The sequence below is a fragment of the Carettochelys insculpta genome, chromosome 4 (assembly GCF_033958435.1).
Source record: "Carettochelys insculpta isolate YL-2023 chromosome 4, ASM3395843v1, whole genome shotgun sequence".
In the NCBI taxonomy this organism is placed as follows: Eukaryota; Metazoa; Chordata; order Testudines; family Carettochelyidae; genus Carettochelys; species Carettochelys insculpta.
In genome coordinates this window covers 110,523,206-110,538,785 of record NC_134140.1, presented here as the reverse complement: position 1 = coordinate 110,538,785, position 15,580 = coordinate 110,523,206, and the positions used below count along the sequence as shown (strand labels likewise).

Below are 15,580 nucleotides of genomic sequence, written 5' to 3'. Positions count from 1 at the left end.
GACAAAAAGCCCTAGTATGATCTTTAAATATGTAACTAGGGAAGTAGATGTACAGCATTGGTTGGACCAGTGCTGAAATACTTCCGTGGCTGGAGAAAATGTATTACAGTGAGAGATTTAAAAAGCTCAATCTCATCTGAAAACTTACGGGTGGTGACTCGATTATAGGGTAAAAATGCTTTGCTGGGGAGAAAAATACCAAGTACTAAAGTATCCCCAAGCTGATAAAGAAAAACAGAAAAGGATCTGGTGGCTTGAAGCTGGATAAGGCAAACAAGATTTTTATAGGGAAGGTGATTAACCATATGGACAAACTACTAAAAGGGATGGTGGATTCTCCATCTCTTAATGTCTTCAAAGCAAGACTGGATGCCTTTCTAGAAGTTAGGCTTTAGCCAAACACATATGCTGTTGGGTTCAGTGCATGGGTAACTGAGTGAAATTTTATGTCCTGTGTTTATACAAGGAGGGCTAAGTAGATGGGATGGGCACAATATGGCCTGCATATCAGATCTAGCCTTCCAAGCCTTTTGATCCATCCTGCCACACTGGGACCCTCAGGCAGGCTCACTGCATGCTGCAGCCCCAGGTCGCTCAATGTAGCTCTATGTATGATCTGCCTCTCTGGGACCGTGTGAGAGAGGCAATGCATTGACCCACTCCCAGTCCAGTCACCTTGGTTCCTATTGAGCTGTGATGTCCCCCTCATCCCCTCTGGTGCATGGTGAGGAAGGGCACATGGAGCAGCCAGCCACTGTGAAGGCCTAGGGTTGCAGCAGGCAGGGAGCTTGCCTGAATGTTCTCCTGGGGTGTTGACTTGGCCGCTGCCTAGGTGAGCACCTCTTGGCCAGATTCTGCGTCTCGCATCCCAACTACCTGCCCTAGATAATCACCCAAGCCTTTTGCATCACCCCTCCCCATGTCACAACTCCTCCCAGACCCTGCACATACTCATATGCCCCTCTCCAGCACCCAGACATTTCCCTGACCCTGCGCTCCTATTGCATGTTCCAGCTTAACACCCAAACTGTCTGTACTGCTCCCCTGGGTCACAACTCGTTCCTGATGCTGTTGATTCTACACTCCCTTCTATACCCTTCATTCAGGTCAAAATCCTCTCCTGCACCCACACCCTGCTCCTGGAACCTATATTCCAATCTCTTGCCCCAGCTCACAACCCCTTCCTTCACCCAAACTCCCTCTCAGACCCCACTCCCTCTTCTGTACCCCCAATCTTTACCCTGGGCTCCCTTACCAAAATCTTGGAGTGGCCTACCATCAAGAATTATTTCCTCCCCCCAGAGTAGAAGATTTAGCATTCTCTCCTGGCTTTAGACCCTACTATGAATCTATGACTCCAGTGGCCTCAGCTTATCCCAGCAGCAACCAGCAAGTTCACAAGAATGATGAAAAATTCAGATGTATGTATTTTCCATCAAGTAGGTCTGGGATGAAGGAATTGTAAATGAATCAGATGCTATCTAATCAGAGGCAATTTAAAAGATGGAGCACCAAGCAGAATCTCAACACTGCCCCCAGATGTGTATCCCAATATCCTTCCCTTACTTTCTTCTGTAAATAATAAAAGGTGGGGGAGAGAGGGGTGAGCATCTTTGCTTGGCAGTGCTCTTAGGCCTCACTAGGAGAACTAATTTTCAACATGATATTGGATACATAATATATATATATAATAGATGTATGTAAGATATTAAATCTGGAAAATCATTTAGTCCTCTGACTAGTCAGTTTCTTGGACACATTTCAAGATCTATTCTGAGCACTTTAAATGAGACTATGTATAGAAGCATTATTTTCCATATTTGGAAGTAGTTGGGTACCTTAGCTATTCACAAAATGGTCTTCTGAGTTGTTTTCCCTATTCAGTTCTGCAGTTCCAAAGACATGCATTAAGGATAATCATTCTGTGGCCCTACCCTTTTGGCTTACACATCTTCACAGACAAGGCACAGTTTTCACTAAGACAAAAAAGTGTTCAACAAAAGAAGATGCTTAGGAAATATTGAACAGGAAAAACAGCAACAAATTGACTTCTCAAGTAACACATTATTAGAGAGTGCTTATTTATTATACATACACCTCCATGAAAACTGAGTTTGTCAGCGTGTTCTACAGTGGTAAACTTTTCCACACCTAGGCTATGTCTACACTAGCCCAAAACTTCGAAATGGCCATGCAAATGGCCATTTCGAAGATTACTAATGAAGTGCTGAAATACATATTCAGCGCCTCATTAGCATGCGGGCAGCTGCAGCACTTTGAAATTGCCATGGCTCATCCAGACAGGACTCCTTTTCTAAAGGACTCCGGCAACTTCAAAATCCCCTTATTCCTATCTGCTTTCGAAAAGCATTAGACCAAGTAGATACCAAGTCCCTTTGGATGGCATATGCAAATAAAATCCAATCCAGGGGTTCTCTGTTTGTTCTCCCTTACGTGTTGAATGTTTAGATGGAAAACTTTTGAAAACTGCAATAATACACATTTTATTTATAAAGTATCTTTCCAAATGAGGCACTTTTCTGTGCAGCACTTTTCTGCTGATACGAATAAGGGGATTTCGAAGTTGGTGGGGTCCTTTCAAAAAGGACCCCCATATGGATGAGCTGCATGGCAGCAAGCCGCGGCAATTCGAAGTGCTGTGGCCACCTGCATGCTACTGAGACACTGAATATGTATTTCAGCTCTTCATTAGTAATCTTCGAAATGGCCATTTGCATGGCCATTTTGAAGTTTTGGGGTGGTGTAGACATAGCCCTAGCAGTTTAAATTGTTTTCATGTGTCACTCTTGTAAAGCATTGTACCAAGTAGATACCAACTCCCTTTGGATGGCATATGCAAATAAAATCCAATCCAGGGGTTCTCTGTTTGTTCTCCCTTACGTGTTGAATGTTTAGATGGAAAACCTTTGAAAACTGCAATAATAGAAATCTTATTTATAAAGTATCTTTCCAAATGAGGCACTTTTCTGTGCAGCATAATATTTTAAAATCTAATTAACACCACCACCTTACAATTTAAAGAAAAAGACGAGTATAGTACAGGAACAGTTTTGGAGAAATGGTAATATGTGACTGACTCCATATATTGGTCACACCAAAATAACTTATAGAAATACATATATAAGATGCTTTTTAGAATGGAGAGAAATATATTGAGATTGACAACAAAGAGAAGACGACTCTTAACCTAGGGCTCAAGACAGTATACTGACCTGAGATCTGGTGTCAGTCACATAATATCTTGTGTTATCAAGTAATCGCTGCTCTCTTCTCATCAACAGTGTCCCCTTCGTTGTTGTTTGAGGTCTCCTAGGGCTTCTAGAACATGTCAGCTGAGTGTTTTGAGTTAGTGATGGGGTTGTGTCATGTCTGTGAAGCAGAAAAAGAATGACTGTTCTTCCCCCAAGTCTTCTGGTACCTTTACCAAGTTTCCTTTATTGGCACTGCTGTGTGTCCCTTGTGGATTTCTTGTCCACCATACCCTGTGTGATTTTGGCATGGATATCAGCATTTCTTCTGCTGGATCAGAGCTTTGTCGGCACAGATTCTTTTCCCCACACAGCAACAAGATCCACCACCTCCTTTGTATCCCATGCTAGGGTGCATTTGTGGTCTTGAGTCTCCGTGGTTAACTGTGCTGTCAGTCTCAGTGCTGTTCAGACAAGAAATGAACATTCAAAAGTTCTCTAGGCTTTAACAGGGAAGTGGCTGTTTTCTTTGCACCTGTCTGATATGCAGTAAAATTGAAAGTTCTTTCCAGAGCGATTACAGCAGAACACTGTGGGTCACCAACGGGAGGCTAATTCATTCGAATTACACATCATGGGCTGTGTCTACACGTGCCCCAAACTTCGAAATGGCCATGCAAATGGCCATTTCGAAGTTTACTAATGAAGCGCTGAAATGCATATTCAGCGCTTCATTAGCATGCGGGCGGCAGCCGCGCTTCGAAATTGACGCTCCTTGCCGCCGCGCGTCGCGTCCAGACGGGGCTCCTTTTCGAAAGGATGCTGCCTACTTCGAAGTCCCCTTATTCCGGGAATAATTCATTCGAATTACACATTGAAGTTCAATTACAAATTGAAAGTTCTTTCCAGAGCAATTACAGCAGAACACTGTGGGTCACCAACGGGAATAAGGGGACTTATTCCGGGAATAAGGGGACTTCGAAGTAGGCAGCATCCTTTCGAAAAGGAGCCCCGTCTGGACGCGCCGCGCGGCGGCAAGGAGCGTCAATTTCGAAGCGCGGCTGCCGCCCGCATGCTAATGAAGCGCTGAATATGCATTTCAGCGCTTCATTAGTAAACTTCGAAATGGCCATTTGCATGGCCATTTCGAAGTTTGGGGCACGTGTAGACACAGCCCATGATGTGTAATTCGAATGAATTAGCCTCCCGTTGGTGGGGAATTCCCTTATTCCGGGAATAAGGGGACTTCGAAGTAGGCAGCATCCTTTCGAAAAGGAGCCCCATCTGGACGCGCCGCGCGGCGGCAAGGAGCGTCAATTTCAAAGCGCGGCTGCCGCCCGCATGCTAATGAAGCGCTGAATATGCATTTCAGCGCTTCATTAGTAAACTTCGAAATGGCCATTTGCATGGCCATTTCGAAGTTTGAGGCACATGTAGACGTAGCCATGGTGTTTACACTAGCCTATGTTGACCCATTGATGTTGATGCAAGTGCTACAACTCTCTTGGAGATGGAGTATGAAGTCAACTTTACAGGCTGCTTAGGCTGACAGAAGAGACTTTGTATTGACATTATTAGACAACGTATTATATAGACATTATTGAACAATTTACCACGGGTTATGTCAACCTGTTTGTAGTTTTCAATTTTTTTTGTTTTTGTTTTTCTGTGTGTCTGTTATATAGTCATCATGCCAGTTCACTACTTCCCTATCTGAAGAAGTGGGTCTGCCCCATGAAAGCTCATCACCTAATAAATAATCTTGTTTGTCTCTAAAGTGCTACATGACTGCTTTTTATTGTTCTGTGAAGGTACAGACAAACACAGCTATGTCTCCATCCCAAGAAATATTAACACGCTGTTATGAGGGGCACAGAACCATAGCAAACCTGTACCCATACCCAACCGACTTCCACCATGCAGAATAAATACTCACCTGAACAGCTATGTCCAGGAGGAGACTGGTTCCAGGTCTATGGTGAAGAGCTCCAGGCTATCTGGAAGAACTTCCTTGGTTCCCCCCTTCCTCTCTTCTGTTGCCCTCTTCCTCTGGGGCACCCAGCTCCTCTGGGATCACCCTGAACTCCATACCAGGGCCTCCAGAAATGTTGTAATTCAGACCAGGCTCCATGGTGGGGTCGCTCCCAGTAAGCATAGAATCATGGAAGAGTAGGACTGGAAGGGACCTCGAGAGGCCATCGAGTCCAGCCCCCTGCCCTCATGGCAGGACCAAGCACTTTCTAGACCATCCCTGAAAACCATCTATCTAACCTCTTCTTAAATATCTCCAGTGATGGAGATTCTACCACCTCCCTTGGCAATTCATTCCAGTGTTTGATCACCCTGACGGTTAGGAACTTTTTCCTAATGTCCAGCCTGAACCTCCCCTGCTGCAATTTAAGTCTATTGCCTCTTGTTCTATCCTCAGAGGTAAGGAAGAACAAGTTCCCTCCCTCTGCCTTATGACACCCTTTTAGATACCTGAGGTCCCCCCTCAATCTTCTCTTTTCCAAAGTAAACAAGCCCAATTCTTTCAGCCTTTCTTCATAGGTCATGTTCTCTAGACCTTTGATCATTCTCGTTGCTCTCCTCTGGACCCTCTCCAATTTCTCCACATCCTTCCTGAACTGCGGTGCCCAGAACTGGACACAATACTCCAGCTGAGGCCTAACCAGTGCAGAGTAGAGCGGGAGAATGACTTCTCGTGTTTTGTTCACAACACACCTGTTAATGCATCCTAGAATCATGTTTGCTTTTTTTGCAACAGCATCACACTGTTGACTCATATTTAGTGTGATGCTCGAAGCATGTGCAGCTCTTCATAATAGCGGCATGTGCATGGAGCTGCCCATGACTGCTGGTTGGCTTTCTGGGCTTTTTGATAGGCCTGCCAGAGTTCTTTCACCTTCATAGGGTCCTGGGAGTAACCTCAGGTGGTCGTCTCTTGTGACCTCTGATTATAGATTGACGTGTTTCTCTTGGCCACCCAAAGTCTCTTCTCCAACAGTTGGTCTTCCCAGATCTCAAGAAGATAGAGAATCTCCTGGTGGATCCATGCTGGGGCTCTCTTGCAACCCTGAGAAGCGCTAGGCAGATCACTACCCTGAGCACCCATGATTGCAGGGGAGGGCTAACGATGCAGTTGCTAGAGGTGTGGAGCGATGCGATGGGCAAAGGAATTTTTTCATAGTGGATGCCCTTTACATTTGCAGGGCTGGGTGCTGCTGGATTCCAGTTCAAATTCTAACTCAAATTCAGTCAGAACTTCGCGGGCGCTGTCACAGAAAGCAGCGTACAATGAAGCGGCCATACATGTAGGGTCACCACATAGCTTTGTGGGATACATACAGGACACCTGTGGAGGCTAATAAATTTGAATTAAGGATATGGCTCTTCCTCACTAATCTTTATTCGAGATTTTAAATTCAAAATTGATGCTATACCTGTTCCCTTACTATCAATATTTTGTTACCAGTCTTGCAGCTCAATAAATCAAGCAAATAGTATTAACTGTGAAGACAGCGATGTTTTAATATCAAGCTAACTCATTCAAATTCAGTTTTGTCATGAAGACACAGTATAAGTTTGTAGTATAGAATAAAGACAGACATCCACTACTAATGGTGTTAATAACACCCATACGTACTCCTGAGTTTTAGTGAAGAACAGTTCTCCACTAAGAGTTTGTTTCCTCCTTCACATAAGAGATGAAAACAAATATTTTCTCCATCTTAAATGGCTTTTGTTTGCTGTTTTGTACTTTTGTAATCAAGTGAAGGTAAATGTTATTTGACTGCTTTTGAGATGGACACTCAAAAATAAAATCAGATGCTTTTTAAACTGCAGATAACACCATAGAATTGTTAGCACTTCACACACTTTCTGTAACCAAGAATGCTCTGTCTTGAAGACTGTGTAGAAATTATTTTAACCAGAAGAGATGTCAAGTTACAAAATTAAAATATGCATTTTACGTGAATATTTTGACAGTCATTAAAATGACTCCCATATATTTTTTACAAATTTATTTCAGAATTAAGCATCTCTTCAATTTTATGCAAATACATAAACACACACCTTTTTATGTATGCAGAAGAAATCACTATACAGAAACAAAACTAAAAACAGGTGTCAAATTATTGGTTTCCTCGTAAAAGAAAGAAGTGCTAAACTGGCTGTTCAGATTTTTACACCTGTTTCTATGTAGGGAAATGAAGGGGAAAATATCCTCAGCTAGTTATACACAGGTGGTTTTTAAATTATTTTCTAAAGAATTCTAACCAAAATTGTAAGGTGCCCAAATAAATTTGTAGAGCATTATATCCCAAATTTAAAGAGAGGAAAAAAGTAAGCAGCTTTTGGGATGTTATTCTATATTCACATACCATGCCATCCTTATTTCTGCACTGCTGCTGATGGTGACTCTGCTTCACAGATGGGCACCTGGTAAGCAGCTGCACATTTCTCCAGCTGTCCTGCCGTAAAGGTCCTGTGACCACAAGTACCTGCACGGAAGTAAGGATAGCAGTAGCACAATCCCCACTACAGTAAGTTTACAAGCCTTCTGATCCCTTTTGGGTCAGAACCCCTGTAATTACAATATTGTGAAATTTCAGATTTAAGCAGGTGGAATCATGAAATTTATTATTTTTAAAATCTCTGACAGTGAAATTGATCAGAGTGGATTCTGAATTTGGTAGGACCCTACGAATAGGAAAGGCACAAAATGAAACGCTTTGGCTGTGGCCACACTACCCCTTCCTTCTGGCAGTTTGGAAGATGTGAATGAGGTGCTGATGTGAATATGCAGTACCGCATTAGAATGGCAGAAGCACGAGTTTCAAAAGTGCTGCTTTTGGAATGCACGCTGCCTGTGTAGATGGGGCCTTTCAGAAGGACCCCCTGACTTCAAAAGCCTCTTCTTCCTAAACCAAATAGAAAAAAAATTGAGAATAAGGGCTTTTTTGAAGTTGTGTGGGTAGGGAAAGGATCAAGACATATTAATCAGATAGGAGGTGAAGCAGCCGAATATTGGCATAGTTGAAGTATTTCAGTGCAAAAGATTTTGATTACAGTCTTAAGATATTGCATATTTTTATTTACAGATGCTGAAGAAAATTACATAGGTTTCATTGTATGAAAATTTTGAAATATGAAGTTATGTAAATTTTCTTATGCTGACAGCATAACAACTGAAAAATCATGAGAGTCCAGGAGCAATTCTGAAAGACAGATCTCTCTTGATAATAACCTAGCATTTAATTTTTAGTGGTAAACTTTCAATCTTTAGAAATATTTTTCTTCTGTTCCATTTGATAGTATATAATGGCAAGCTGATCAGTTGCTGTAGTTGGAAGCGTAGAAGGAAGTTGAAAACAGGACTTATATTGGATATCTACATGCAGCCTTATTAGTGGAGTGACAACTAATGTGGAGTAGGAAAAGTACATACCTAAAGTAAGTTTTTGTTCAGCTAACTAATTCAAAATTACTGGTTGCAATGTCTTAAATTACTGGTTGCATATCTTAATGTGACTCTCTAGTGTGTTTTTGCATATCCTAATTAGGTGAAATACCAGAGTGGGGTGTTTGTGAAAGAGTCTGAATAAAACATACTGATGATCTTGAAAAAAATTGATCTTGTAGACTTCTTGAGTATATTTGATACAGTTTTCTTGACATACATTTGCTGTAACAGAAGGCTTTGCTTTCCATTTCCTTCTCTCCAGGAGCTTTCCTGATATAACCATGATTGAGCATGAATTGATGTTTTACAGCTTAGTCTTTTTAGCTCAGGAATCTCCTGTCAGGAGCACTTCTTACCTTTTGGGTTTATTTTCTGTGCCGCAATGTTTCCCCATTACAGTTTAGCACTCGGCTTTGTAGTGGCATCTTATTTCAGATTCAGAAGATAAGTGAGTGGATTATTCTGGCAATCTTACCAGGTTTAGGCAGCGAGGGATTGCTAGTTCAGCAAGAAGGTACTTGTTTGCACTTAGCTGAACATAGTGCCTTTTAACAACAGCTGATGTGGAGCTGAAGGACATAAGTTAGTTTGAAAACTTCTTCCTGAAATGATTTTATAGCTGCTAGCATTTGCACAGAAGGTGAATCAACATAAAGAGGATATGGACCTAAATTTGGGAGTCTCTTATTAGGCTACTGTTTGACCTTCCACAGGTCATTTTACACCTCTGTGCTTCAGTTCCCCCATCTAGAAAATGGGGATAGTGATGCTATTTTTGTCAAACATCTGAGGACAAAAACCAGGAAAACTGGGCAGAATCACTACTGCCCTGGGTCGTATGGAGTGGCCAGGCTGAGGAATCCAGGTTTATGCACCAGATGAGAGTGGAGTGGTAATAGTGTAGTTTGGATAGGCTGCTTTAAAACATGCTCAGTCAAATGCCAGTCTCATGAACATATTGACAAAATTTAAGACTGGGACAGAATGATTTAGGACACTGAAGTTTAAATAACACATTTTTAAAGATAAATATGCTTACATTACTAACGAAAGTTGACATTTAAGAAATCCTATGTTTTCATAATGAGATTTATGAAGGTTTTTTTATATTTCACTCAGCTGAAATAAGCCAGTCAATAATCGTTTTTGGTTTTCATCAATTTCTTGTTTGGCTCATCAATACTATCAAAAGGTCAAATATTTCTGCTGCAGATATTTTAAGGAGAAAGGTTTAAAAATAAATACATATAATGAAAACAGCAGTTTGTATGTATGGATTTTTATTTAAAAAGTTGAAGTAAGAGTTCCCCTCTAAATAGAAATGACTTCAGTCTTTCTAGTGTAATAAATAAAGGAAAATTAAACAACTGATCTCTGCCTTGAATATAGCAATCTCACTAAAAAGAAGTTTAAGTAATATACTATAGAAAAGAGGAGTGTTTGTGTAGGGTCAGTTCCTATCATTAATAGTCTTGTATTGAAATCTGTATAGATCTGAAATATCCATTCCACAACACAATTTTTTAGTTTATATACAATCCATATAAAAGCAGAGATTTTATTTTCAAACATCTCTATGGCCATGTCTACACTAGCCCCAAACTTCGAAATGGCCATGCAAATGGCCATTTCGAAGTTTACTAATGAAGCGCTGAAATATATATTCAGCGCTTCATTAGCATGTGGGCGGCCATGGCACTTCGAAGTAGGTGGGGTCCTTTCCAAAAATATGTATTTCAGCGCTTCATTAGTAAACTTTGAAATGGCCATTTGCATGGCCATTTTGAAGTTTGGGGCTAGTGTAGACACAGCCTATGTTTAATTCACCACATTCCTAAATGGGTATGTTGCTTTTGTACATTAATAGCTTCCGAATGCTGTAGTTTTTCTTTTCCTGATGGAAATCAATAAGTTCCATTCCAAGAAAGTGGAAAAGTTTTATAACCATATGAATAAATGAAGAAGGGGAACATGAAAAGCTAGCTGAGAAAACAAAATATTTAAGGATGAATTTTCCAAGCGGAAGAACTTTTTGTGGTTGCTTTTTACTTGTGTCTTTCAAAGAACCCTATCAAGCATGGATCCAAGAAACACTGTAGTTGGCTTGTATGTGGACATATTCATTTTTTGGTACTGTACTTTTTAGTCAAAAAACTTGCAAAATTTGTATTAATCCTGCAGGTGCCATTCTTACAAAAGGCCCATTTTTTCAAGATGATATATATCCTTCCACAAATATGAGATGGCAGATACCATTTTAGTATGCTAGTGAAGGACTAGTTCTAGTGACTGACAAGGACCAGTTGCTGCCAGCTCTCATTAGCAGTCAGCATGACTTAGGAACTAGCATAGGTTCCTCATTCTCAAACTGCATAAATAATTTGTTCTTCATTAGGTAAAGTAGAATATAGCTTTTATTTCTGCTTTTAATTATTGAGCTGGTTTTATGTTTAAGAAATTGAATTTTACTTGGACAGGTTACTGAAAAGGAGAACTTGAGTTTTTAATATTTTAATTATTTTTGAATGTGACAATAAAACTGCAAGTCTGCTATTTAAAATTGATTATATTTTTATGAGCAAGACTCATAGCTGCTCTTTCAAATATGTATATAGTCACTATTTTTGGACAGGGGTTTTTGCTTTAAATTTAAATTTTACTCAACTTATCTAATTTGATTTTTTTTACATAAAATCAATTATTTGAATATATAATAAAAGTTATGGAGTCTTAATGTTGCACTCATTCATTTTAGATATGTTATTATATAGCTTCAAATAGTTTGCTTCATAGTTTCATGAACTGATGATGGTTATTTTTAGCTCCTTGCATTTGGTTTACCTCAGGGGTAAAAAAGCCTATTTTAATACTGTTTCTGATTTTTACTTTTCATTATTGGTGTATTTTTTTTCTGCTAATCTTACTGAATTTAGAAAGTCAAGAAATTAGGAAATCAGTACTTTTTTAATGTATTTATTATATCCAGTTTTAAGAAATAGGGAGGGGAAGGCACTTAGGACTAGGAAAGCAAAGTTCTTCATTTGGGATAGAGCCTGGTTATCAGGAGGTAAAATCATTCTTCAGTCCTGATATTCTTTCGTAGGTTGTCTTAACTATTTGTAAACTTATAAATCAATTACTGTGACTCTCTTGTTGCAAAAGATGTGAGTTTGACATGTGGCTGAAGTGCGCAAGTATAATAGTTTAATAATTCACTCCTTGACCTTCTTTCAAAACTAAAAAGCAGTCCAGTAGCACTTTAAAGACTAACAAAATAATTTATTAGGTGAGCTTTTGTGGGACAGACCCACTTCTTCACATCATAGCCATACCAGAACAGACCCAATATTTAAGGCACAGAGAACCAAAAAAGTAGTAATCAAGGTTGACAAATCAGAAAAAATTATCATCAAGGTAAGCAAATCAGAGAGCAGAGGGGCAGAAGTGGCGGGAGGGTGAGGAGGGAGGTCAAGAATTAGGTAAAGCAAAATATGTAAAAGAGCCCCTATAATGAGCTAGAAAATGTCATCCCAGTTCAAACCACGTGTTAATGTGTCAAATTTGAATATAAAAGAGAGTTCATCAGCCTCTCTTTCCAAATGGCTGTGAAGGTTCCTGTTTTGAGTTGTCAGTTTGTAAATATTTAAAAAAGCTAAACTTAGATTTTAGATTTTGGAGCCTCTACAGCTGTCTAGGAGAAAATGCTAGTTAACTAGATAAGGCCCTGATTGCTGGGGGAAAAGAATTTTCATCTCTGTTTACTGGCAGCTAAGTGTTTTTTGTTTTGTTTTTTAAAAAGTTTGATTGTTCAACAGGAAAACATGGTTGTCTCAATTTCCAGGCTGTAGCCTTATTTTCTCAGATGAACAAAAGATTGTTTCTGCTGTGATTGTTTAAAGGCAGCTCACGTTTTATTTGTTCTGTCTTGGACTATCATGAACAGGTTTCTTGTTGTTATACTCTCATTTGATCACCTTTGGTAAGCTGTCTCGCTTTCTTAATGCCAGTCTTACTACCTCTCAGAGACTGGGTATCAGAACAGACTATGCAATGATTTATTTCAAATAAAAATTTAATTATCTCTGTATTACACATATGTCTTTGTGGCTTGAAAGCTAACTGTGGTTAGTAGTCTTAGACTATGGCTGGCCTAAGCATCTGTTAGTGCTGCTTGTAGCTGTTCTGTGCTTGTTGTCTGCAAGACCAGATCCTAACTAATGATCTCATGAATTGTTAATTAGGAGGAAAAGACTCTTAAAAAGATGTATTTAAAAGAGGGATCATCATTCCCAGAGGTAACAGAAGTTGGGACAAGTGACAGATACCCATTCAGCTGTGTACAGTATACTGATGGTTTTAAAATGTAGAAATTTTCTCAAAAATAAATGTTCTTCTTCCCCCTCCTTTCTTCTTCACTAAACCCTCAAGTTACACAGGGGTTGCATTCCTGCAACCCTGACGTAACTCAGATTTTCTCACGCAAGTCAGGGAGGGAGACAGGAACCCACTATTTTAAATTTGGGATTATAAATAAGCTTTTACGTAGTATTTGTGTTGAAGGAATTTTTTTTTCTTCGAGTGATTGCTCATGTGCATTCCAATTTGGGCGTGTGCTGGGTGCATGCCCAGTTGCCAGAATTTTTTTGTCCCAGCCGCTAGCCCTAGCGTCGGTGCTGCGCCCCCTGGAATGGCGCCCGTATAGCCGCCCATGTATGCACTGCCCGACCCACCCCCCCTCAGTTCCTTTTCGCTGCGCTGTCAGTTGTTGGAGCTCCCTCATTGTTGAGTGTTCCCTAATAGCCTTTATTGTTTTAATTAGTTATAAATAGTTTAGATAGTTATCTTCATAGGTAAATATCTCTTCTTAGCACCTAGTGAGCCGAGGGGGGTCTTTAACCCCCCTCAGCACCAGGGTATGCCTGGCACCGCGGGGTTTAAAATCTGTTCAGAATGTGGCAAACGAATGCCCAAAAGTGACCTGCATAAGCCGTGTTTGTGTTGCCTCGATGAGGCACACTTCCAGGAGCGCTGCTCTATTTGCAAGGCCTTGAAGCCTTGGACTTTAAAAGATAAAGCTCAATGGCTGAAGGTTGTATTAATGGAATCAGCCTTGCGCCTGGACATTTCCCCAGCAGGAACTCAGAGTGCCGCATCGTCGGTGCAGAGCGCTCCAGCACTGTCAGTGCTGTCAGAAAGTTCCCGGCACCGATAGCAGGACTCAGCGCCTAGCGCCACCCGATGCCATTAGAGCCAGTCCCCAGTGCTTTGCAAGAAGAGAAAACAAGACTGGGATCGATCCCAAGAAAGAAGGAGGCGAAGGCAGGCTTCGGGGGAGTCCACCAGATTGCACCATGACTGGGGTCATGAAGTGCGGGCGTTGACTCCAGTGCAGGGCGGGAGCCTGCACTCTCCCAGACTGCCCTCAATGCCGGAGGCCTTTAGCGCTGCACAAGGCCTCCTGAAAATTACAATGCCGCTACCGACACCGCACCGGGAGCCTTCATTGCCTCGGTTCCAGGCACCTGGTCAGGCTCTAGAGACCCCGGCATCTTTCCTGACACCGGTGAGACCCCAGCAAATGGTCGCCTCCCTTGGTGCCGTGCAGACGGTGCAGAGTGCACAAGAACTGGCAGGAGGTATGGGACTCTTGGCACCGCCATGGTAGTCGGTGTCAGAATCCACGTCGCAGTCGGACTCGTTTTACTCCAGCTCAGCTCGGAGTGGGAGTGGGAGTACGAGGTCATCTCGACGCAGCGGGCACCGACACCGCTCCCAACACCCCTTAGAAGGGGGATGGCAAAGGCCCCCCACGATGGCCCTTCTGGACCCTGTGGGCTATCCATGAGGCACAGGGGTGGGATGCAGGACTCCTGTACAGGGCGCCTGGCACTCCTCAGATCCTCCAAGATCGACACCAACCACTGCTTTGGGGGCCCTGCCAAAAGAGCAAGTGGAATTGTCGGCACTGGTGCAGTCGGAGGTGACCCAAGCATGGGCACCCCTGCAGGCACCGGGGACTGTGGTGCAATGGGCACCAGCACCAACAGAATCGGTGCCATCCCAGGTGCAGAGTGGCCCCATCTTCATGGCACCACACCAGAGACCACTAGGGGGTCTGTCACCCCAGGCACTGAGCACAGCACAAGGGCTCAAATGGAAGTGCTGGAACCCCACCACACCGGTGGGCTTGGAGAGCGTGATGCCCTCGTCCTCCCCAGATGAGGCACTAGCTGGATCCTTTGGATCCCCGGTACTGGAGGATGGAGGAGCATACCAGCAGCTGTTGAGAAGGGTGGCCCAGAGTATGGGGGTGCAGGTGGAAGAGGTCAGGGATGAAATAGACCCTGTTACAAATATCCTCTCAAAGTCTGGACCATCCAGAGTGGCACTGCCCATTATAAGGACGAATTGCCAACACAGCGAAGACAGTGTGGCAGACCCTGGCCTCAGCCTTGCCCACAGCTAGTTAAAATGAGTGCTGGTATTTGTTCCAGACCAGGGAAATGAACATCTGTTCATCCATCCTCCTCCTGACTCCCTTGTCGTGGATGCTAAGAACAGTAGGAAGAAGCAGGGGGTCCAGGGGCCCTCCCCTAAAAACAAAGAGGCCAAAAGATTAGACCTGTGCAGTAGGAAAGTTTATTCTACAGGTGGCGTCCAGCTGTGAATTGCTAACCAGCAAGCCATGGTTAGTAGGTATGCGTACAGTACAGCCACCTCCATGGACCGTTTCGCTGAGCTGCTTCTGCCAGACACCATGTCGGAATTTAGGGCCCTGGTGAAGGAGCAGAGACTCATATCCAGAGCAGCACTACAGGCTGCCCTAGATGCAGCCGATGTGGCCACCAGGGTCATGGCCTCGGGCATAGCCGTGAGAGGAGGATATGGCTTCAGGTCTCAGGAT

At 42.4% G+C, this 15,580-nt stretch overlaps 1 protein-coding gene across 3 annotated transcripts in view; it reads left to right on the top strand.

Moving 5' to 3' along the window:
* AIMP1 (aminoacyl tRNA synthetase complex interacting multifunctional protein 1) overlaps positions 1-15,580 on the top strand; it is a 77,010-nt gene that overhangs the window by 9,941 nt on the left and 51,489 nt on the right. The window contains exon 1 of one of the 3 annotated variants that reach the window (XM_074993473.1): positions 8,529-8,666. The exons of the other annotated variants lie outside the window; for them this stretch is intronic. Coding sequence (XP_074849574.1) covers positions 8,638-8,666 — 29 coding nt within the window. The 5' untranslated portion in view covers positions 8,529-8,637. Of the gene's footprint in view, positions 1-8,528; positions 8,667-15,580 lie in introns of those variants that run through there. 3 annotated transcript variants of the gene reach the window in all.